The 24,080-nt window shown below is 44.8% G+C and overlaps 1 protein-coding gene and 1 long non-coding RNA gene across 4 annotated transcripts in view; one reads left to right on the forward strand and one right to left on the reverse strand.

Moving 5' to 3' along the window:
* The window catches only part of LOC118554489 (uncharacterized), a 32,104-nt gene extending 30,129 nt beyond the window's left edge, over window positions 1-1,975 (reverse strand). For both annotated transcript variants that reach the window (XR_013446082.1, XR_004926499.2), the window contains exons 1-2: window positions 1,682-1,975; window positions 1,231-1,408 (exon numbers count right to left, since the gene is read on the reverse strand). This is a non-coding gene — a long non-coding RNA (uncharacterized LOC118554489). The remainder of the gene's footprint in view (window positions 1-1,230; window positions 1,409-1,681) is intronic.
* Window positions 1,976-2,104: 129 nt separating this feature from the next.
* On the forward strand, window positions 2,105-23,782 carry SPAG5 (sperm associated antigen 5). 2 transcript variants are annotated; one of them, XM_036122035.2, is made up of 24 exons: window positions 2,105-2,212; window positions 2,469-2,594; window positions 9,832-10,922; window positions 11,026-11,203; window positions 14,889-14,963; window positions 15,173-15,265; window positions 15,359-15,493; window positions 15,693-15,812; window positions 15,935-16,027; window positions 16,130-16,243; window positions 16,608-16,701; window positions 16,923-17,070; window positions 17,150-17,252; window positions 17,440-17,573; window positions 18,021-18,159; window positions 20,981-21,092; window positions 21,260-21,346; window positions 21,610-21,730; window positions 21,847-21,958; window positions 22,348-22,428; window positions 22,591-22,746; window positions 22,834-22,908; window positions 23,263-23,343; window positions 23,574-23,782. In XM_036122035.2, the coding sequence occupies exons 1-24, from the start codon at window positions 2,162-2,164 to the stop codon at window positions 23,643-23,645; spliced, it is 3,591 nt and encodes a 1,196-aa protein (XP_035977928.1). In that variant the 5' UTR covers window positions 2,105-2,161; the 3' UTR covers window positions 23,646-23,782. The 2 variants fall into 2 exon arrangements, 1 of the variants encoding a protein (XP_035977928.1); XR_004926495.2 differs by lacking the exons at window positions 21,847-21,958; window positions 22,834-22,908; window positions 23,263-23,343; window positions 23,574-23,782 and having other exon boundaries at window positions 22,591-22,731.
* The last annotated feature ends 298 nt before the right edge of the window (window positions 23,783-24,080 follow it).

Raw genomic sequence — 24,080 nt, forward strand, 5'->3', positions numbered from 1 at the left:
GTGTAAGAGAACGTGAAAAAAATGGAAGGGAGAAAGGAGTAAGTACAAGTGGAGGAAAAAAAAAAAGACACTAGCCCTCAATCCCAGAGACCCCATTTGACGTATTAATTTTGGGGAGAAAAATGTATGTGTAAATAGACGTACAGAATCTGTGTATGTGTATGGATATGTTACAAAGGTGTACACACTATTGAGTACCTCAGGCAGGGAGAATGGAGGGGGGACGCTTTGCCTTTAATACATTTTTGCATTGCATTGTTTCACTTGCAATAACAGGTATCTATTATTTTTATAATTTGAAAAACACCAAATTTTAAAAATTATGCAAAATAACACCAACAAACATTCTATTTATGTTACCTATTTATAATGGTATTTTCCCACTCATCCACCCTTCCATATCCCTCCTGCTTTGCTACTGGAAGCACCATATCGTTTTGGCTACTCACTAGCATCTGACATACCAACTGCAACAAGGACTAAGCATTCCAATTCACACATTTCTATGATAAAAGCTTTTACCAGTAGCACTTAGTTTTGTTTTGTTTGTTTCTGCCACTCCCCACCCTTGTTTTATTTGTTGAATCTTTTTAATTGACCAGAAGTACATACACCTTGGGATACCCTCTGCTGAGTCTTGGGAAACCCCAGGCTCAAGTTTGTGCTCCTACATGGTCTTTCTTCCAGTTTTCCATTCAAGCAACTGTTATCCATAGTGCCTGCCGGCTGGGACTGTTATGTTTCTAGAGCAGTGCTGTCGCGTAGAAGTACAAGTTAAGCCCCATAAGTCATTTTAAATTTGCCAGTAGCCACATTGAAAAGGTAAAAAGAAAGAGGTGAAATTAATTTTAATATATTTTACTTAACCTAATATACCTGAAATATAACTTCAACATGTAATCAAGATTTAAAAATTATTTTATATTCTTTTTTCCATACAAAGTCTTTGAAATCCGGTTCGTATTTTACACCTATAATACATCTCAATTTGGACTAGCCACAGTTGAAGTGCTCAGTAATCACATGTGGCTAGTGGCCCTGGTATCAGACCACAGGAGCTCATCACCTGAGAGCTCATTACCTGAGAGCCCTACAGTTAGTTCATGACAGATTATAGTTCCTCCTCTTTGCATGATTTCCTTTTCCAAATTCATTAAGACTTCAGAGTGTAAATAAGGTACAGTGAGTGTTGCAATGAACACACTTTTATCACAAACTCTAAATACTTACCGTTAGGCTGTTTCCAAAAATCAATTCCACCTTCAATAGCTGACTTCTCACGGAGGGGATTCAAGCCCACAGGAGAATACAGTCCTGTAGTTAGTTGGTGGTATGGGTTGAAATCTCGACTCTGCCATTTACTACCGGCGGGGTATTGGGCCAGTTTCATTAGGACTCAGGTTCTTGTCTGCAAAAGGGTGATATTTACAGCACCTACTTCACAGGTCCTTAGGAGGATTAGAGGAGTTAATACAGATAAAGTATTTGGAACAGTGCCAGATACCTAATACATGTTTAATACTTGTTAGAGGTCGTTCCCGTAAACTTGTAGCAGGCCCTGAGGTCAGTCCCAGGAAAACACGAGAGATTCCGAAGAGGCTAAATTCCAGCTCAGGCCACCCCCCACGCAGGGCCTACGCGAGCCGACCCACCAAGCCTCGTTACAAAACGCTCCACTCACCTCTCCCTTCCGCGCTCTTTCCGGTCAAGGCTGGGGCGCCAGGTAACTAAGGCAAACCTGGGGAGACACCTGAGGCCAGGCAACCGAGACAACTTTTCTGACAGGGTCTGAGGGTCGTCCACTGGAAGCGGGAGGGACAGACTTCTTGACTCTCCAGCTACCTGGGTACCCGTCCCGAGGTGAGGCCACAAAACCGGCCTCGGGCCCGGGACGCTGCCGGCCCTCCAGCCCCCTCCTGCGCTGGCGGTGGTGGGGGTGTCCGTCGAGAGAGCGCGCGCGACCCGCGGGCCAGTGGGGGCGGGACCTCTAGTCCCCGCCCCCTTCCTTGGGCTCGATTGGGGAGCGGACCGCTAGGCCGACGTACCCAGGCTTCCGCAGCCAATCGAGAGGCGCGGCGCCCGTTCAAATAAAGACGGCGGGTGAACATGGCGTCTGCTCTTGGGTCTGGGCGGTGATTGATCCGCGCGTTCTGTGGTGAAAATGTGGCGGGTGAGAAAACTGAACGTTAGCCTATCGCCTTCGCCCCAACCGGTGAGCAAGAGAACCTCAGGGACGGAGAGAGCTGGGTCGGGGCTTCGAGGCGGGGACGGCGGCAACGCCGAGTGTCCTGGAAAGCTGGGTCCAGCCTGGGGAAGGGGGTGTGTGTGTGGAGTCTATACTGGTCCTGCCGCTTCAGCGAGGCTGGGGTGGAAGTCTACTCTTCCTATTGCCCCAGGGGCTTCTTAGAGAGGGGGAAAAGGGCCGGGCTGGCCCAGCCCAGGCTTTCTCACACTCTCCGCTTTCTCAGGGAAAACCAACTATGAGAACTCCTCTCCGAGAACTTATCCTGCAGCCCGGTGCCCTCACCAACTCTGGGAAAGGGCCCCCGATATGCTACTCGCCGACCTCATCACTGTGCAAGCTGGGATTGCAGGTGAGATTCGCCTGGCCAGCTTCTCGACTGGGCTCTTTGCCGAGGTCGAGAGCTCAGAGGAACAGAGGGCCAAGGCTGGAACGTAATTAATAACGATAATGAAGTCTTCTGCCTTGGTGACATCCATTTACAGCTATTCAGGCCAACAGAGAGGTGCCCTAGGGTGGTTAAAGGAAATCCACTGAGAACCCAGACCTCTATTTAGCTGTTAGTTTTTATCACCTCCTCCCCCGTTAAACCTTTACCAAGCTACTGAGAAACCCTGTCACTTTGATTAGTAGTTTCCCCCTAACGTGGGCTCATGCGCAGAGATCAGTCGGTTGCCACTGTGAGGCAACACCCACGTCCATTCCAAGAGGTAGTCAGAACTCTTCTGGAATCAAGTTACCCCCCTGGAAGGCAGAGTACTTAGGCCGACTTCTTTTAAACTAGCCCCTTGTAGAATTGCCCTCACTGAGTTGTACTTTTGTCAAAAGTTTTGAGAGAAGTAGCCATGTAGAAACTTTTTCAGTTGTCGTAAAAATTTGCCAAGGAAGGAGATTGACCTCTCTATAAAATTCCTCAAAGAAATTTCTTTTAGAACTTAACTGCCTGGGATAATTGTCTTCCTGAAGAAATTGCTATCCTTTTCTCTTTCTTTCTGATAAGGAGAACTGCAGAGTTTACGTATTTTCCCTCTTGCTCTGGCTTCTAGGGAGCTCAGGGTCAAATTTGATCATCAGATATATAGCTACTGTTACTCCTTGAAATAGAAAGATTTGCTTCCTTTTTCTTTTTTGACTATGATTTTGTATCTCATTAACCTTATCTATTGATCTATCTGTTCTTTTTCATGCAGCCTAAATTATTTGTAATATTTTTATTTTTAGTTATTTTTATTTTTTCTTTGGTAGGCTCCACACCCAAGGTGGGGCTCGAATTCAGGACCCCAAGTTCAAGAGTCACATGCTCCACCGACTAAGCCATTCAGCTGCCCCTTTGCAGTCTGAATTATTTTTGGAAGGAGATACAATAAAAATAAAATAGGTTAGAGGAGGAAAGAAGAATATGTAAAAACGGAGACATCCTGAATAACAGATGTATGAAGGTAGTGGCCTTTCTTGAAAACACTCTTAACACCTACTGGCCAATAGAACTTTCTGGTGGAGCGCAGTCAGTTGAGCATCTGACTCTTGGTTTCAGCTCAGGTCATCATCTCAGGACTGTGGGATTGAGCCCTGTGTTGGCTCTGCATTCAGTGGGGAGTCAGCGTCCCCTCTTCCGCCCCTCCCCCTGCTCGCTCACTCTCATTCTCTCTCTCTCTAAAATAAATAAATAAATCTAAAAAAAAAAAAAACCCGAAACTTTCTGGGATGATGGAAATGTTTGATAATATGTGTTGTCCAATATAGTGGCTATGAGTTATGTAGCTGTTGAGCACTCGAAATGTGGTTAATGTGACTGAGGAACTAAATTTTTAGTTTTATTTATTGTAATTTACCATACTAGTACAGCCTAGGTAAAAAAAAAAAAAAAAAGTACCTAGTGGGAACTGATCTTCATAGAGCTTACAGAATTTAACCACAGCCATTAATTAATTAATTAATTTTTTGAAGATTTTATTTTTATTTTTCCCCAACAAAATAACTATTATTTTTGCTTTTAAAATTTTTGATTATTTATGATCATTGTTTGAAACATTTGAACAATATATAAGGAAGAAAGTATGTTTCTGCCATCTTAGGTAACTATCATATTTGAAAATCCTTTTTTGCATTTCTTTTATTTATTTTTTGAGAGAGAGAGAGCATGCACACACATGCATGAGCAGCAGAGGGAGAGGGTGAGAGAAAATCCCAAGCAGGCTCCACATCCAGCGCAGAGCCCCATGCAGAGCTAAATCTCACAACCCTGAGATCAGGACCTGGAGGGAAACCAAGAGTTGGACGCTTACCCAGCTGAGCCACCCAGGCACGCCCCTTCTTGCATTTCTTTATGTGTGTCTTTGTGTATGTGTTTACATACACACATGTCCATATATTATTGTAATATTTTTTTTATCAAGGCAATTTTTTTTTCTTTTTTCCTCTGCCCCCCCGCCCCATTTTTTTTTTGTTGTTGTTGTTGTTTAGCTCTACTTTTCCTCTCTCTTTTGCCCCTCTTCTGGAATTAATCTTTTCCACACATGCCTTGCCTTTCCCAAGTAACCAATCCATTTTAACATGCTGATTTGTATCCTTTCATATTTTTCTCTGTGTTCTTTTAATAATATGCAAACATGAATTATTATTTAATTGATAAGATCACAACATTTAGTCAGTGCTCATTATTTGCAGTAGTTATGTTCTATAGTTTCTGTGAACACTTAATTATAAATACTGTACTGCTGCTTCTAGAGGAAATACAAGGTTATGTTACTGCAGCCTCTGATCAAACATTGTTTTTAACCAAATAATACCTAACCTTATTTTATGTGTTTTTCTGTTTAAAACTTTATTTAATATATATTGTTGTTTCATTAACATTGAACTCACAGCCAAGAGCACTCATGCCTAAATGAAGCTTATCTAACACATATAAGGCACATCAAAGCTTTCTGTGTTTTGGGTTTTTTTTTTAAGATTTTATTTATTTATTAGAGAGAGAGAGAGCAAGCGAGCACAAGCAGGGGGAGCAGTAGGCAGAGGGAGAAGCAGACTCCCCACTGAGCAGGGAGCCCAACGCGGGACTTGATCCCAGGACCCTGGGATCATGACCTGAGCTGAAGGCAGAGGCTTAACCACCTGAGCCACCCAGGCATCCCACATCACAGCTTTTTTGCACTTAGGAACATTAGCCAGCACTTCAGCACTCAGCATAAAACGGTGAAATTGCCAACAAAAAGGCACAAGAAATGTGAAAACGTGACACTAAACAGATCACGAAAAAGGCATTTGTTTACAGTATGATAGCTAAAACAAGAAAGAAAGGTGTACCTGGCTGGCTCTGTCGGTAGAGCATGCCACTCTTTTTTTTTTTTTTAAGATTTTGTTTTTTTAATTTATTTGTCAACGAGAGAGAGAGAGAGAGAGAGCGAGCGTGAGAGCGCGCGAGTGCGCATGAGCCCAAGCAGGGGGTGCGGCAGGCAGAGGGAGAAGTGGGCTCCCTGCTGAGCAAGGAGCCCAATGCGGGACTTGATCCTAGTTCTGTGGGATCATGACCTCAGCTGAAGGCAGACACTTAACTGACTGAACCACCCAGGCATCCCAGAGCATGCCACTCTTAATCTCAGGGTCCTGAGTTCAAGCCCCACGTCGGGCATGGAGTCTACTTAAAAAAAAACAAAAAACAAAAAACAACCCAAGAAGGCAAAATAATACTTTGTTCAACCTCAGCTTGGATATGTGTTTTAGGCGATTTTTTCTCACTGCTCTGTGCATACCTACAAATGATCACAAAAGGCTGCAAGTGTTGATTTTGGGGTGACAAATAAATTTTAGTGCATAAGCAAATTTGCAAATAATCCACAAATAATGGGGATCAACTTTACATTTCTCTGTATGTTTCTTTTCTCATTTAACAATGTGGTGCAAATCCCTGTGTCCGCTGGTGTAGAATAGTTCATGAGATACTATGATACGCGTGAATCATAACTTATTCATAAATGGGCATTGTTTTCCTATTATTTTTCTTCTACAAGCAATGCTAATATAAATATCTTTGAACGTATATTAGGTACTGAGATACATTTTCAGGAGTAGGATTGTTGAAGGAAAGATTTTTTTTTTTTAAGATTTAATTTATTTATTTGAGAGAGAGCACGGGCACGGGTGGCAGGTAGGGGCAGAGGGAGAGGGAGAAGCAGGCTTCCTGCTGAGCAGGGAGCCCGATGCAGGGCTCGATCCCAGGACCCTGAGATCATGACCTGACCCGAAGGCAGGCACTTAACTGACTGAGCCACCCAGGCACCACAATATTTTTTTTAAATTGACATACAGTTGACTTTATGTTAGTTTCAGGTGTACAACATAGTGATTCAACAGCTTAGGTACATTACAAAATGCTGGCTTAGATATTTTTAATTTTAATAAATTTTGGCAGATTGCTATCTAAAATAGCTATTACAGGAGTGCCTGACTGGCTCAGTCAGTAGAGCATGTGACTTGATCTCAGGGTCATGAGTTCAAGCCCCACATTGGGCATGGAGCCTACTTTAAAAAAAATAAAAAATAAAATAGCTATTACAATTCATATTTTCTCCAGCATTATATGAAGATATCTATTTCCTCACATCACCTCCTGTAGTATTGGTTAGAGATCTTTAAAAGTTCAGCCAGTCTGGGGCTCCTGGGTGGCTTAGTCGGTTGAGTGTCTGACTCTTGGTTTGGTTCAGGTTATGATCTCAGGGTCCTGGGATTGAGTCCTTCTCCCCCTCCCTCTCTCCCTCCCTCTCTCTCTCTTTCTTTTTCTCTCTGTCTCAAATACATACATACATCTTAGAAAAAAAAAAATTTTCAGCCAGTCTGGGTGCACCTGGGCGGCTCAGTTGGTTAAGCATCCGACTCTTGGTTTTGGCTCAGGTCGTGATCCCAGGGTCCTGAGATTGAGCCCTGTGTTAGGCTGTGCCCTCAGAGGGGAGTCTGCTGGAGATTTTTTCTCTCTCCCTTCTTTGCCTCCCCTTCCCTGCATGCATATGTGCGCTTGCTCTCTCTCTCTCTCTCTCTCTCTCAAATCCTTAAAACAATTTTCCACATCCTCACCAACACTTGTTATTTTTTGTTTTGTTTTTGATAGTGGCCATTTTAATGGGTGTGCGGTGTTATCTCATTGTGGTTTTTATTTGCATTTTCCTAATGATTAGTGATGTTGCGCATCTTTTCATGTACTTGTTGGTCATTTGTATGTTTTACTTTGAGAAATGTCTATTTGAGTCTTTTGCCCATTTTTAAATTGGGTTATTTTGTTGTTGCTGTTGTTGTTTAGTTGTAGGAGTTCTTTATATATTCTGGATATTAACCCCTTACCAGTTTTAAGATTTTCAAATATTTTTTCCTTAAGTGATAAAAAGAATAAATAGAAACTTGTTAAACACAGCAAAAACTGTAAGGTGCACTTTTGCATTTCTCAAAGTCTTTGGTTTGTATATATAGTTTCTGGGCTATTTAGTGCAGACTGATTTATGTTTTTTATAACATCTCTTCACTTATGTCTTTTATCACAGTAGTGCTCTAACCTTACTAATATTTCTTTTTTTTTAAGATTTTATTTGTTTATTTGAAAGAGAGAGAGAGGGAGAGGGAGAGAGAGCACAGAGGGAGAGGGAGAAGCAGACTCCACACTGAGCAGGGAGCCCAACATGGGGCTTGATCCCAGGACCCTGGGATCACGACCCGAGCTGAAGGCAGCCACTCAACCAACTGAGCCACCCAGGTGCCCCATAACCTTGCTAATATTTCAGTCTTTGTTCTCTTTGTTTGTTTTTGCCTCATATCTCTGCTATCTGCTTTATTTTCTACTTTTCCTTTAAAGCATTTGGAAAGAAAAACTTTTTTTTTTTTTTAAGATTTTATTTATTTGAGAGAGACAGAGATAGCCAGAGCGAGCACAAGTGGGGATGAGAGAGAGAAGCAGATTCCCCGCTGAGCAGGGAGCCCAATGTGGGACTCGATCCCAGGACCCTGGGATCATGACCTGAGCCGAAGGCAGACACTCAACTGACTGAGCCACCCAGGCGCCCGGAAAGAAAAACTTTTAAAAATTGAAATAAAATATGTGAAAGTACATAAAATATACAGCTTAACACATTTGTATAAAGCATACCCATCAATGTAACCAACACTCAGTCAGCAAATTGCCAGAGTATCAGAAGCCCTTTTTAGCTCAACTTTATGTTTTAAAATTTCATCCACTGCTGTAAATGAGAGATTTCATGTAAGTCTGATTTTTTTTTTTTTGTAAACAATTGGTCTTTCTGTCTCAAGCTTCTAAAATAGTTTTATCTTCCTTATATACTTCAGTAATTTTATTTTTCTTATCCATCTTGCTTGGAACTTGGTGAGCCATTTCAATATGCAAACTCTGGTCTTTCTTTACCTCAGAGAAATTTCCTTCTAGTTTTGTTAATTAGTGCCTCCTATAAGTGTTCTCTTTTTTCATGAAACTTCTTTTCCTCACATGTTAGGCTTACTGGATTTATCTTCCAATTCTTTTAGCTTTTCCCTAAGATTTACATTTCTTTGTATTTTTGTCTTTGCTTTAAGATATTATTCCACTTGATTATCCAGGCCAATAATTCCAGCCTCTACTCTGATCATTGTCTTTCAATTCATTTTACTGATTTTTTTTGGTTTAAAAGTATTATTAATTCCAGAAGGTCTTTGTGTTGTGTGTTGTACTTGAGTGTTGTACTTGAATCTTCTTACATTGTCTTGTTTCTTCCATCAGCTGTGTTTTGTTAGGGTCTACTTTTACTAACTATCTTAGGGTTTGTCCTTTCTCTGGCTACTAGATCTACTTAAGTACATTCATACTTTCCTTTTCTTGTTCATTGAGTCTCAGGACCAGCAACCCTGCAGGCGGTAGAAGGCACAGTGGTCTTTGTCCCTCTGAACCAGCATATGGGGGGGTTGTCAGTCCTTTACGAGGCACCAGGAAGAAGTCTCTGCTCTTCATTTTCCTCTGCTATAAAGGGTAGGGCTCTTCAAATCCCAAGGGTTAAATGGATTCAACCCATGTGTTCAGGACACCCTCAGCTCTTGAGGCCAGGGAGACTAGGTCACTAGTGTAGGTTGATGTTGCCCTTTTTCCTAGGGTCCATGGATCTCTGTGGGCCCCAGCAAGACATTACACTAACTCCGGTCCCCAATTTCTCTCTATCCCAGAAGAGAGAAAATCTTGGAGCAACTCCAGAGTTTGGCAGAGCTTACCTAGGGATCCTTCCTACCCATTCCTCTAAAAGTGGGTTGGAGTTAGGATTGGAGATGAGTGGGGTCACATTCAAGCTACCAGCTCCCCAGGATATGGATAGATTATCTCAGCCTTGTTTATATTGTAGGCTGGTTCACTTGCAAGGACCTAAGATGGTTTCCCAGCTTTAGTTAGGTTCAGTTTAGGTTTAGTTTAGGGTTTCTTTAGTGAGCAGCAAGGCTTAGCCAAGTTTTTACCTACGCAGAGGTAATGAAAACTTTTCCTTGAGTTCAGACAGTATCCTGTACCCATAAGTATATGTTGGGAACCTGAATTGACTGACTTGGTCAACTACTTTTGTTTTCTTTGGCAGGAAGGCAGCAACACCGCATCTTCACTGGATTTTGTCAATGCCAAGAGGACAGATTCCCCTTCAGAGCAGTTCAGCCATCCCTCAAAGTGGCTAGAAGCTTGTCAACATGAATCAGATGAGCAGCCCCTAGATCTGAATCCCCAAACCAACTCTACTCCCAAAATATCTGAGGAAGCAGTAGATCCACTGGACAACAATGTGGTTAAAACTATGGTCCTTGTACCCTCTCCAGTGGGGCAGCAGCAAGACGTTACACTTGAGGCTCATTTAGATACCATGGCAGAGACAAACAGCATCTCTCTAAATGAGCCTTTGAGGCCAGGAGATCTGCTAAGAGAGGGGGTGGCGGCCTGCAAAGAAGACAGCTTTTCAGAAGTTGTTCCTGCTATGCCTGAGAAACCTACATTTCAGCACCCTCCGTCCCACATCTTGGAGTGTCTACCAAATCCCTGTTCTGAGCAGCAGCCGCACTGCTCCAGAGAAAGCCTCCAGAGCAGTAGGACTGATGCTGTGGCTGAGGACTTAATCCCTTCTGAAAGTAGTATCTTTTTGCCTTCCTCCATGCTCTGGCTCTCCCCTTCAGCTGCCTTAGCAGCAGATTTCCCGGTCAGTCATGTGGACCCAGGGGAGGAAATTGTAAATTACAGATCTGTAGAGGAAAAAGAACTTAGGTTTCCCACACTCCCTGAGAAGGCTGAATTAGGAGATCAAGCACTTGTCTCAAATATGGAAGCTACTCCATCCATGTGCCTGACCCCAAATCTAGGAGAAATGGAATCCCAGGCAGCTCCAGGCCCAGCAGTAGAAGATGCTGGTAGGGTTCTCATCTCTGATACAGGGCCTTGGATGTCCCCACTGGCCTGGCTGGAAAAAGATGTAAATACTTCGATCATGCTGGAAAATCTCCGCCAGAGCTTATCCCTTCCCTCTGTGCTTCAGGATGCTGCGATTAGCACCACCCCTTTCCCTACTTGCTCGGTGGGGACTTGGTTTACTCCCCCAGCAGCACAGGAAAAGAGTACAAACACCTCCCAGACAGGCCCAACGGGTATCAAGGATGGTACTTCTGAGACAGAGCACTTCCTATGGGGGTAAGTGTCCCTGTATCTTTGTGTCTCCTGGGCTCCATTCACCTGGACCGGCTGCTCCCATCCCTTCCCCTTTCTTTCTTCTCCTCGTGTTCTCTTGCTGCAGCAACCATCCTCCGGATCTGACTGCCTTATCTCGACATGACCTAGAAGATAACCTGCTGAGCTCTCTTGTCATCCTGGAGGTTCTCTCCCGCCAGCTGCGGGACTGGAAGAGCCAGGTGACTGTCTCTCCCTCAGAAGTTCACGACAGTAGCACACAGACTGACACATCTCCCAGTGGGGTAAGAAGGTTCTTCCCAGTGGGCCCTCTTCTTTAAAATATGTATAAAAGCTGAGGATCTGGAAAATCCCTTAAAGCTGTGGGTACTCATTTTACCCCTGGGCTATATCACAATTTTCCAAGGGAATATAAGCAAGGAAAGTTTTAGAGGAATCAGTTTCTAGATCTTCATCTTCCACATGTACTCTGGACTAATTTTTTTCTTTCCTACTTCCCCATTCTCAATGGCCCTTGCCTACTTTACTAAAGAGCAGCATATTCACTACCTATCCTGAATCTTACATTGTCAAGGAATAGCAATCAAAGGATAATAGAAAATCTTTGTGTACATGCTGAGAAAGCAAATGGCTGCAATGATGTGACACATCATTTTTGCATGCTTTCAACAAAATTGAAGGAAGACTTTAGTTATGTTTGTGGATCATTAAAAATTTTGACAGAAGTTCACTATTGAGATTTTTGGCATGTATTTCCAAAGGAGTGCCTAGAATTGGGTGACATGCCCTCTTCTCTTCCTCCATTCCTACTCATTCCCATTATTTATGTGAAGCAGATTCTCGGTGCTTACATCTATAAGAAAGGAAAATCGGCATAGAATTGTTGCTGAGCCATGTCTTAATGTAGGAATTACAGTAATCCACAGACACGTGAACTAATAAGGGGAGGGAAGCACTACCCTTTTTATTAATAGACGATTCCCAATAAAATTTTACTGGGTAAAATAGACTTCTGTTGTTGCAGAGATATTGATTAATGATAGACTTTAAATATATTATAGATTTAAAATATATTACATGAGGATAAAATTCTGAGAGTAAAAATACAGGTTCAAGGAAGAAAAGGGATGATACAAAATTTGACTTTTTTTAAAAAAAGGTTTATTTATTTGAGAGGGAGAACGCACACACCTGCAAAGGGGCAGAGGGAGAGGGAGGAGAGAAGCAGACTCCCCACTGAGCGTGGAGCCTGACACAGGGCTTGATCTCATGACCCTGAAATCCTGACCTGAGCTGAAATCAAGAGTGATTTAACAGTTTTATTCCAAACTATCAATATTTATTTATTTATTTATTACGATTTTATTTATTTGAGAGAGCACGCTGAGCGGGGAGCCCGATGTGAGGCTCAATCCCACGACCCTGCGATCATGACCCTAGCCGAAGGCAGACGCTTAACTGACTAAGCCACCCAGGTGCCCCTCAAACTATCAATATTTATAACAGTTGAAATTACAGCCTTTGTAACATTTTAAACTTAAGAGTACTCAGTCTTTCAAAGTTATTCTGCGAGATATGAGAAGAAAACAGTTTAAAGACCACTGTTCTGGAGGACTCTGGTTGTGACAGCACGGGCTGAGGAAGAAAGGGAATGGTGTCCAGGGAAGGAATTGAGAGCTTCAGTCTTGTGGCCTTTGAGGTAATGGGTGGGCTCCTAAGAAGAGATGGTCTCCAAAGGCCCAAAGACCTGGGGTTGAAAATATCCTCAACATAATGACTTTACCTTCTGCCAAAATCTTGACCTCATTCCCCATCCCTGAGTCGGCCTCGTACCCTCCTTCCCTGAAGCTTGCCAAATCCCTTTGGAGGCCACTGAGCCAGAGCCAAAGAGGGGCAGTGACAGCACCTGCTGCCATTCCCCATCACAGTGCCCTGTCCTTACCACTTGGCTGCCTCCTTCACACTAATCTCATCACTTGCCTGACCGCCCAGCTCTGAGCAGCATGCGTGCCCTGTCTGGGGCTCATGGAGCCCTGCGTGCCTTACCACACGGTGCAGTGGGGAATAATGGCCACTCTGCGGGGGAGGGGAGCAGTGAACTCCACAAGCTCTGTCCCCTTAAATCCAGACTGCTGTGACGTCGTGACTCAGCACTGCTGCTCCCGCAGGTGTTGTCTCAGATGACGGCTCCCTGCTTTTCTCTCAGAACTTGAGTCTCTGTATGGCTGCTGCCTCGAGATCATACTTCCCCACTCTACATAACATACTAATTTTTATCTGCATGAAGATAATGCGTAGCCAAAGAATGAGAAAATAAAAATGACTAAGAAATATTTGAGAAGGTTACTGGGAGTCAAGAGAATTGCAAATCAGAACAATGAGATGCTATTTTCGTCTCATGAAATGGCAAAAAATAAAATAGATGATGCTGGTAAGTATTGTCCCATTGTCAGTAGGGTGTATAAATTGGTTCAACCTTTTTTGAAAGTAGTTTAAGGAAGACCCTTAAAGCAATTCAAACTTTTTGACCCAGTAGTTCTACTTCTAGGGATGTATCCTAAGGGTAAAAAAATGCTGCATAAAGACAGTAGCCTTTTTAAAAATGATGAAAGAATGTAATGAAAAATAATGGTACACCATAAGATGGGATATTCTGCAACCTAATTTTAAAGTATGCTTATGAAGAGTTATTAATAACATGGAAAGGAAGTATAACATAAGTCATGGTTTTTAAAGAAAGGAAATCAGAGTTCAGATAATTTTTGAGAGGCTTTGAGGTGAGGTAAAGTATCAGCAGAAGTTAAAAATGAGTGGTACTCTAAGAGGTCCCCCTAAAGCAGATGTTCCAGTCTCAAACTATTTCAGTGAAGAGAGTGAATATAAATTCAGGGTTAAATAACATTAGTATAATAAAATTAAGTAATAAAAGCAGGACCCCACGTTTATTTATGTTATAATCTCAGTTGTGATTTTCTTAAGCATTACTATCTTTCATCATACCTAAAACACTGTCAATATTAAGATGCATCCTAATTTCAGTGGCATTATCATATAAAAAGATAATCATCTTAGAATTTATTGAATATGGTAGTTTTTTTTTTTAATATTTTATTTATTTATTTGACACATAGAGAGCACAAGCAAGGGGAGCAGCAGGCAGAGGGAGAGGGAGAAGCAGGCTCCCCACTGAGCAGGGAGAGCCCGATGCAAGACTTGATCCCAGAACCCCGGGATCGTGACCTGAGCTGAAGGCAGACGCTTAACCAACTGAGCCACCCAGATGCCCTGAATATGGTAGTTTCTTTCTAAATCAGTAGTCTGCAACTTTTTTTTTTCTCCCTGACACCTGAGGGAAGTAATATACTCCTCAGTTACAGCAAATTCCTATAGCAAGAAAATCTCTGGTATGGGGTTATATCGAAATCTTTTGGGGTAGTTGCTATACTGTTGGTTAAGAATCATTGCTCCAGGGGCCCCCCTGGATGGCTCAGTCGGTTAAGCGTACAACTCTTGATTTCGGATCAAGTCATGATGTCAGGGTCCTGGGATAGAGTCCTGTGTCTGGCTCTGCGCTCAGTGGGGAGTCTGCTTGACCCTCTCCCTCCCCCTCTGCCCCTCTCCCTGCTCATGCTTGCTCGCTCTCTCTCTCTCTCTCAAATAAATAAATAAAATCTTGGGGAAAAAAAAAAATCATTGCTCCAGGTGGTGAAATTATTAATGGCTTCTTTTTCCATTTTACTCACTCTATATTGATAAGAAACACATGTCATCCTTATAGTTAGAAAAAAAGTTATTTTGAAAAGGAATTTTTTATGTACCTCTGGATTTTTTTCTGACTTGGCTTATCGAGCTGTGAGCCTTGCTCCTGCTTTTAATCGGAGAGGTTCCTGGATCTCGGTGGGTGGGAGGGGGAATGTGGTGCTGGTGGTGCATGTTGTATGCAAAGGGCACAACTGTTTCTCTGACTAGATAAGCAAGAAACCTCAGCATCTTCAGAAGAGCCAAGAGGTTGCACAGGCTCTGCAGCAGGCCAGGAATGTCATGGTAAGTATTGACTGACCTTATACCATCTCTGGGTCTCCTGTGAAGATCAAGAATGGAGAATCCTGGGTGGTTAGCAGATGGTGATATCTTCTCCCTGTTGGGAGCTTGGAAATGGGATCAGTGGTTTCCCCTCCCAGTGTCGTTGCTTACTTCCTGCTTAGTGACTTTATTTGATCTCTGATCTAACCTAACCACCTTTCCCTCTACAGCAGTCATGGGTGCTGGTTTCTAAAGAGCTGATATCCTTGCTTCATCTATCTCTGTTGCACTTAGAGGAAGATAAAACTACCGTGAGTCAGGAGGTAAGCAGCATGAAGGTGAAGGCAGGGGCCTTTGGTGAGACTGAAAGGTCCCAAAAAAGGAACCAGATGCAGGGTCTGATTCTTATCTCGTAGTCTCGGCGTGCAGAAACCCTGGTCTCCTGCTGTTGTGACCTGTTGAAGAAATTGAAGGCAAGGCTCCAGAGCCTCAAAGCAGAAAGGGAGGAGGCAAAGCACAAAGAGGAAATGGCCCTCAGGGGCAAGGATGCGGTAAGGTGCCAGGCCTTTGTTCCCGGATGTGGGAGGTCTCTTCCTCAGGGTTCCTGCAGGAACACAAATTCGCTTGAGACACAGATGGGTGGCCTAAGAACTGCCTGCCCTGGGGAATAATGAACTAAACTACTGGTGTGGTAGAGAGTTAGGGCTTTTTGTGCTCTTCCGCCGCTCTGCCCACCTCTTCCCTCAATAGGCCGAGGCTGTGCTAGAGGCTTTCTGTGCACACGCCAGCCAGCGCATCAGCCAGCTAGAACAGGACCTGGCATCCATGGGGGACTTCAGAGGCCTTTTGAAGGAGACCCAGACCCAACTGGTAATTTGAAGGCATTTTCTTTCCTGGGATTCATGCTGAACAGTGGGAGGATGGCCATATACCCCCACTTTGTTGTATCCAGAGGGAAGGGGCCCTCTCTACAGGCAATCCTTCTTGTGTAGGTAGGGCTTCATGCTGAGCAAGAAGAGGTGGCTCAGCAGACAGTGAGTCTGACTTCAAACTTACAACAAGACTGGATATCCATGCAATTGGATGTGAGTATTTGGGGCCGTTATATCACTCCTTGACTCACAGCCAGCCCTATTAGGAGCCTTGCCTCAAAGGTGCTCTTCTGACCTGCTTGCTTCCCCTGGTAGTATGTAACATGGACATCCTTGCTGAGCCGGTCTCAACAACTCACAGAGAAACTCAAAGCCAAGAGCCGGCAGACCCTGCGGGAGCGTGATGCTGCAATTGAGGAAAAGCAGCAGGTATAAACGAGGAGTGGGGACTTCTTAGGCCTGCTTTCCTCCTCCTTCTCTGCGGAAGGCCTTTCTGATGAGTGGTATCATTAGCCTCTTACCCTGGACCTGTCCTTTTTCTACTCTGTGGGTTTGGAGACCAGCCAGGGCCCTTCACTGTAGATGGCCTTGGGCCCAGTTGTTTCCTTTGCTCTTCAGCACCTTCAGCTACTTTTCTCCTCTTTCTACTTTTTACTGGGGACCTTATTTCTGCAGTGTTGCTGCCCAGGAGCAAGGTGCTTTGCTGTTCTGTCCAGAAAGAGAAGCTGGGTTGGGTCCTAGGATTCCTGATTCAGAAGGAACCACAGGAGAAAAATCTATCTTTTCTTCCTAGGTTTCCAGGGAGCTGGAACAAGCTACTACCCATTTAGAGGACTGCAAAAGCCGAATAGAACAACTGGAGTTGGAAAATAGTCGCCTAGCAGCAGGTAGGGGTGTGTGGGTGTGTGTGTGCGTGCGTGTGTGTGTGTGTGTGTGCATGTGTGTGTGTACACATATGTCCGTACACGCACAAGCACTTGTGCCCCGCTGAAGCTTGGGGTGTGGCGGTAGAGCAAGGACGTGCTCTAGAGCATTTGTTTCAGAACAGAAGAACGGGGAGGTTTTGGCCTGATGTCTACATGGTGTCATTAGGATACTTTTGGTTTAGATCTCCGCGCTCAGCTGCAGAGTCTGGCCGGCATGGAGAGTCAGCTAAAAGAGCTACAGAGTCAGCATGCCCATTGTACCCAGGACCTGGCCATGAAGGATGCGTTGCTCTACCAGCTTACCCAGAGCAATGAGGAGCAGGCTACTCAGTGAGTTACCTTTGGGTTACTGTGGCAGCCGGCGCCCCGGATGTAGGACTGCTGGGATCTAATATGAGGTCTCTGGCAGATGGCAAAAGGAAGAGGTGGCACTAAAACACATGCAGGCAGAGCTGCAGCAACAACAGGCTGTCCTGGCCAAGGAGGTGCAAGACCTGAAGGAGACCCTGGAGGTGAGGAACGTGGCAGGGCGCAGGGGAGCCGGTAGCAGCGCGACTCTTACCCGATGCTGTGGAAGTGAGGTTTAGACTGGGGGCCAGGAAAAGCCTCTCTTCCCAGGGCTCTAAAATTTCCCACTTAGCCTCATTTCCCTATCTCCCTCTCCCCTCCTTGCCTTCCTTCCTTTTCCTGTGTCCCTAGTTTGCAGACCAAGAGAATCAGGTTGCTCACCTAGAGCTGGGCCAGGTGGAGTGTCAGTTGAAAACCACGCTGGAAGCACTCCGGGAGCGCAGTCTGCAGTGTGAGGACCTCAAGGACACTGTGGAGAACCTCAAGTAAGATTTCTACCTTTCTGTGCTTCACCTACTAAGTGTTTATGTTTCCCAGGAGCACTTCGAGAAGCTGAAGTCTCCAAGAAGGAAATTGTAACAGGGTCCAAGAACCTCTTGTTTTCCTCTTTTTTTTTTTTTTAAGATGTTATTTATTCATTTGAAAGAGAAAGTGAGAGAGAGAGAGAGAACGAGAGCACGAGACGGGGGAGAACTAGAAGGAGAGGGACAAGCAGACTCTGCACTGAGTGCAGAGCCCAGTGCAGGGCTTGATCCCAGGACCCTGAGATCATGACCTGAACCGAAATCAGGAGTCAGATGCCCAACTGACTGAGTCACCCAGGCACCCCTTGTTTCCCTCTTTGAATGTAGCTCTGTGTGGGGATTTGGGAGAGGAGTTCAGAGAGGGTTGCCTGGTCTTTGGCTGTTTTCTCTGTTCCTTCCTTATTTCAGGGCTAACCTGGCTAGCACCATAGCAGAGAACCAGGAACAACACCTGGAGAAGACACGCCAGTATTCCCAAGAGCTAGGGGTGCTGACTGAGCAACTGCAGAGACTCACCCTCTTCCTACAAGCAAAACTAAAGGAGAAGGTAGGATCTGGGGATTCCTTCTCTTCCTTTCCAATCATATCTTCAAACAAAGACAGTTTTATTCCTTCCTTCCCAATCTGTAGATCTTTTATTTCCTTTTCTTGGCCTACTGCATTAGCTAGAACTTCTACCACTATGTGGAAAAGGAGGGTTAAAAGGGGACATCCTTGCCTCGTACCTGATCTTAGAGGGAAAGCTTGGACTTTCTCACCATTAATTATGATGTTAGCTGCAGGCTTTTGTAGGTTGAGGAAGTGTCCTCTATTCCTAGTTTATGAGAGTTTCTCCAGTTGTATCTTTATTGTATAGAATGATCTTCCTAAAACACTACTCTTCTTGCATCTCTGACCTTCACTGACTTTCAGTCACCTACAGGACTTCATCCTGTCATTCAAACTTTTCTTCATCTGTCTCCTGCCTCTCTATTATGAGCCCTTTACTCCAACTAGATTGGCGGTATACTACACACATGCCCCATCTCTAATCATACCCAGGCTTGGGCTGTTACCACGCCCATTTTCCTCTGTCTTCAAACTGGAAATACCTTTTCCTTTCCTTATCCTCCCTATTTCACCTTCTTTGAAATGTTCCAGAATCACATGGACTCAGTGATCTCCTGCTATAGTCCTCGTGAACTTACTCTCCTTTTGCACTTGCATTAGTTTTCCTCGGATGTCTATTCTCTTCAACTAGATTATGTTTAAAGAAAGCAGATGGGATGCCTGGGTGGCTCCGTCGGTTAAGCATCCGACTTATTTCAGCTCAGGTCATGATCTCAGGGTCATAAGATCAAAGCCCCACGTTGGGCTCCACATTCAGTGGGGAGTCTACTGGAGATTTTCTCTCTCTCCCTCTCACTCTGTCTCTTCCCCCGCACTTGCTCATGCTCTTTCTCTCTCTCTCTCAAATAAATGAATAAATATTAAAAAAAAAAAAAAATTAAGCAGAAATTTAGCCTTGCTTCTTTGACTTTCCCACAGTGCACACTACACAATAAATTGTTGATATCTTTCAGAATAGTTAATTAGCTTATTCAACATTGAGAGGTACAACCAGGGTCCTAAAATTTGGAAGTGCTTATGATCTGACCCTAGTGTGTGCTGAGCACAGGAAATGTGAAAGAATCCACAGTCTTGCGGGGAAGACAGGTATAAGCTTGCCATCTTGACTTGTGATCATGATAGAGGTCTGTGTGGAGAAAGCATCAGTTATACCTCTGAGAGTTAGCATGTCTTCTCAAAGCAAGTGATCCTTGGACAGAGTCTTGAGGTTTGGAAGTTTGTAGGGCAGGGTGGGGGAGGCGGGGTTATATAGGAAGGTGTACTAGGCAAAGGGAATGGTCTTTGAAAGTCAGAGAGGCACTGTGTGTACTTTTTTGTAGTGTCTACCTTGTAACATGACCTGGGTTAGATGCTGGGGCTACAGGTAAACAAGGCAAGGCCCTGCTCATATGGAATTTGGCCAGTTTGGAGTCTGGGAAGTAGCTCTTCAGTATAGGAGCTATATGGGGCAAGAATGACAAGGAGACAAGACTAGAGAAGTAGACAGGAGGCCTGAAGGCTTGAACTAATGGCAATTATAGAAGGGGTAGACAGGAAAGTATGGACTGGATGAATCCAATACATATTTAGAAAATAGAAGTAATAGAACCTGGGTGAACAGTTTGGTGTAGGAGTAAGGTGGAAGAGTGAATGATGATCTCTAGATTGCTGGAAAGATGATGATACTTTCTAGAACTGGGGGTGGCACACTTTTCCTATAAAGTACAATATAATATTTTCAGCTTTTTGAGCCATGTTGTCACTGTCTTAACTACTCAACTCTGCCTTTGTAGCTCAAGAGCAGCCATAGACAGTATGTAAATAAATGTGTATGGCTGTATTTCAATAAAACTTTATTTACCAAAACAGGTGGCAGGCCAGATTTGAACCGCAGGCTGTCATTTGCTGCCCTCCCAACCCCCCGGTCCTAGGATCGTAAATATAGGAGGAGGAACAGATTTTTGGTGTGATAGGACAGGGAAAATGGTGAGGTCAGCCTTATACATATTACATTTCAGGTGAACTGTGGAGCATTCTGGTAGATTTTTCACAGGCAGTTGAGCCTTTGGGTCTGGAGATTGGGAAAATAATACACTTGAGAGAGAAAGATTGAAAGGTCATCCACGTAGTAGTGGATGATTTTGTGGAGTTTCCAAGGCAAGGCCACCTGGGGAATGGATTAGAGTATAAAGAAGGCCAAGGATGAACCAGAAGGAGTCCAACAGTTTAAGGAAGGACCTGTGGATAGAGAGAATAAATAGAAAGGTATGAAGCCTGCGTATGGAGGAAAGAGTCATGTTCCAGAAGCTGAGAAAAGGAAGTTTCTAAAAGAAGAACATGGTCATTGATTATCAAATAGGTAAAACAAGAGCTGAAACGTGTCTGTTGAATTTGAAAGTAAGGATGCTATTGGTGAACCAAGCAAGAGTTTTGGTGAAATGGAGAGGCAGAAGACTTGAGTGTAGGGGGCTAGGTAGTCAATAGATGGTGACAATTTTAGGCGGGAAATGTAGGCTTCTTTATCTTTTTCTTAATCCGGAGGGGAAAGAGAAAAGACAGCTTAAAAATGGGATTTAAGTTAAGAAGGTTTCTGTGTTTAATTGTTGTTATTTTAGTGAGAGAATTAAGTTCAGGGAAAGGAGCTAATTGAGAAGGTGCTGATAGAGAAAAAAGGGAGTAGATAGAACAGCTTTCCAGAGGAGGTGGCTGGTGGGTACCTGGAAGTTCAGGAAATCACTAACCCTGAAGAGCAACTGATCATGTTTCTCCTTTACCCTTAGGCTGAACCAGAGACCCCCCTTGTAAGCACAGCCTGTGCTCCTGCCCAGGAATACCCTCCGCCTACTGACAGCGCCTTCTTGGGAAGCGTCTTGACAGCAATGGCAGATGAAGGTTAAAGGCCCTGGGATTTAAGGGTGGGAGAGTTGTGGCCCTGCCCCTCCTATCATCATCTGTCGAAGATGCCCACCAGCAGACTTTTCTCTCCCTGGCTTCTGTTATGGCAGACCCTTGACTGGGTCACCAGAGGGGCCCTCTACCTTGGTTGGTTTTTGTTTTAGAGCCAGAAGCAGCTCCTGTGCCCTTGCTTGGAAGTGACAAGAGTGCTTTCACCCGAGTAGCATCAATGGTTTCCCTTCAGCCTACAGGTTAGGATGGGCTCCAGGGATCCTGCCTCATTTCTAGATCTGGTACTAATGATAAAGAGTAAAGCAGTGAGAAGTAATTTGCTCTAAAAACCTCAATTTTATGTGGGCTCATTTTATTTCTGCCTTTTGGGATCTACAGTGTTCCGGAAATTCAAATCCTATGGGTGGGGAACATGGATAAGAGTTGTGGTGATGATGGCTACACACACTTCTTCCTTCCAGAGCCAAAGGGCTCTGCCTTTAGCTAGGACTTGCTCTTTCAGAGATCCCAGGCATGGAGAAGAGCCTGGCAGAAATGGGTACAATGACTGTGGAGCTTCAAAGCCTGTGTTCTCTGCTGCAAGAGTCTAAAGAAGAAGCCATCAGGACTCTGCAGCGAAAGATGTGAGTGGAGGGCAGTCTTGATTAGAGAGGGCAGGTCAGGTGAGACACTCCTTATGTCAAGGGCCCAGCCAGCGCCTGAGAGGACAGAAATAATGCTGAATTATTCCCTCCCCTAGTTGTGATCTGCAGGCTAGGCTACAGGCCCAGGAAGAACAGCATCAGGAAGCCCAGAAGGCAAAGGAGGCAGACATAGAGAAGCTGAACCAGGCCTTGTGCTTGCGCTACAAGGTGAAGGAGGGGCCTAGAAGTGGGGCGATGAAGAACTGGGGCAGCTCTACTGGCCCACTGGGAGCCATGGTCTCTCCAGGAATCTGGGTGGTGGGGATTTTCCAATCATTGCCCTAGTTTTGCCCTTCCTGGGGTCAGACATTTCACATGTTTGGGAATTAGCTATGGGCTGATCCATCTCCCAGGCTGACCTAGAAGTCAGGAACTCTGGCAGAACTCTCTCAACACTGAAATGTGCCTTGCCTGACATAGCCCTAGAGGAAGAATTGGAGTGTTATCAATTGGTATTATTGGAGCTGAACATGGGTCAGACACTAAATCCTATCTCCTGGCAAGGGCTGCTAAGAAGCCAGCTCTCTCAGTGCTTCTTACCTCCCTTTCCCTCACAGAATGAAAAGGAGCTCCAGGAAGTGATACAACAGCAGAACGAGAAGATCCTAGAGCAGATAGACAGGAGTGGCGAGCTCATAGTACGTTCAGTATGATGCCTGGCCCTCTGCTTTCTGTGTCTCTGATGGCTAGAATCTCAGATTCGGTGGGAATTGGATCCCTGGTCTACCCTTGTTCACCACATGGGATAAGAAGGGTAGAGAGGCCCTTTGAGAGCTACTGGATACCATTCTCATCCCCAGAGCCTCAGAGAGGAGGTGACCCAGCTCACCCGCTCACTTCGGCGTGCGGAGACAGAGACTAAGGTGCTCCAAGAGACCCTGGCAGGTCAGCTGAACCCTGACTGTCAGCCTATGGCCACTAACTGGATCCAGGAGAAAGTGTGGCTCTCCCAAGAGGTGAGCGGTGACTCAGAGTTAGCAGAGGAGCTGGGCAGCTGGCGGGAACCCTAGGTTGTGCCTCTACTGATCTGGACATATCTACAGGTGGACAAGTTGAGGGTGATGTTCCTGGAGATGAAAAATGAGAAGGCAAAACTCATGGTCAAGTTCCAGAGCCATGTAAGAATTCCCATGCCAGGGCGCCTGGGTGGCTCAGTCGTTAAGCGTCTGCCTTCGGCTCAGGTCATGATCCCAGGGTCCTGGGATCGAGTCCCGCATCGGGCTCCCTGCTCTGCAGAAGCCTGCTTCTCCCTCTCCCACTCCCCCTGCTTGTGTTCCTGCTCTCGCTATGTCTCTCTCTGTCAAAAAAAATAAATAAAATCTTTAAAAAAAAAAAAAAAAAAAAAGAATTCCCATGCCATTCTAAGGCCATTTCCCACTACTACTAGCAAGTGCTCTGCCGTATTTTCCTTGCCCCACAAGCTATGCTGTTCTTCTGAGTGTAGGACTTAATGCAACCTGTTTGTTTTCTAGAGAAACATACTAGAGGAGAATCTTCGACGCTCTGACAAGGAGTTAAAGAAACTAGATGATATTGTTCAGCATATTTATGAGGTAAAGGAGGGAGGGAGTTGATGCCGCTAAGGCACCTGGCATAGGGCTTGGCCCCGGGAAGTACTCATGAGCATCGCTCTGGTTCCCAGCCTGTGCTGAGCACTGGGCCTGACTCACTGTTGCAGGCTTCTCTGTGGCTTCTGCTTTCTCCCCTCTGACTCAGTTGGTGCTTCCTGGGGCTGGGAGCCTTGGACCTGTGACCCTGAGCTGCCTTTTATGCCTCTTCCCAGACTCTGCAGTCCATCCCAGAGGTTGTGAGGGGTTGCAAGGAGCTACAGGGATTGCTGGAATTTCTGAGCTAAGAAACTGAAAGCTGGAATGTGTTTTTCACCCCTTTTTACCTGCAATACTCCCTTACCCCAACACCAGGACCAATGGACAAAGAACTAGCTATGTTTAATGCTATTTAAATAAAATATATTTAATGTATTTCTTCAAATTCACTGAATCTTATTTTTTGGGGGTGGGGGGTGAACGAGGTTCGAGAAGCTTGTTGGCGCTCCTGCTTGGGCACCCTCCATACAACCCTCCCACTGCATCCAGAGCCAAAGCTGGCTCCTCCTCTTCCCTTCTCTTGCTTTCTCAGATACTCTGGGCACTGGACTGCTTGTTCCCTGGCTCTTAGCCTGCGGGCAGGACAGACAAGGATTCATTCTCTTACCTTCTCCATCCCCCTCTAGGCTAGGCCCTGGTAAATAAGGGGGTGAGGACAGAGAAACTCAGTTCCTACTCCCTGC

This window comes from Halichoerus grypus, chromosome 2 (assembly GCF_964656455.1).
Source record: "Halichoerus grypus chromosome 2, mHalGry1.hap1.1, whole genome shotgun sequence".
NCBI lineage: Eukaryota > Metazoa > Chordata > Mammalia > Carnivora > Phocidae > Halichoerus > Halichoerus grypus.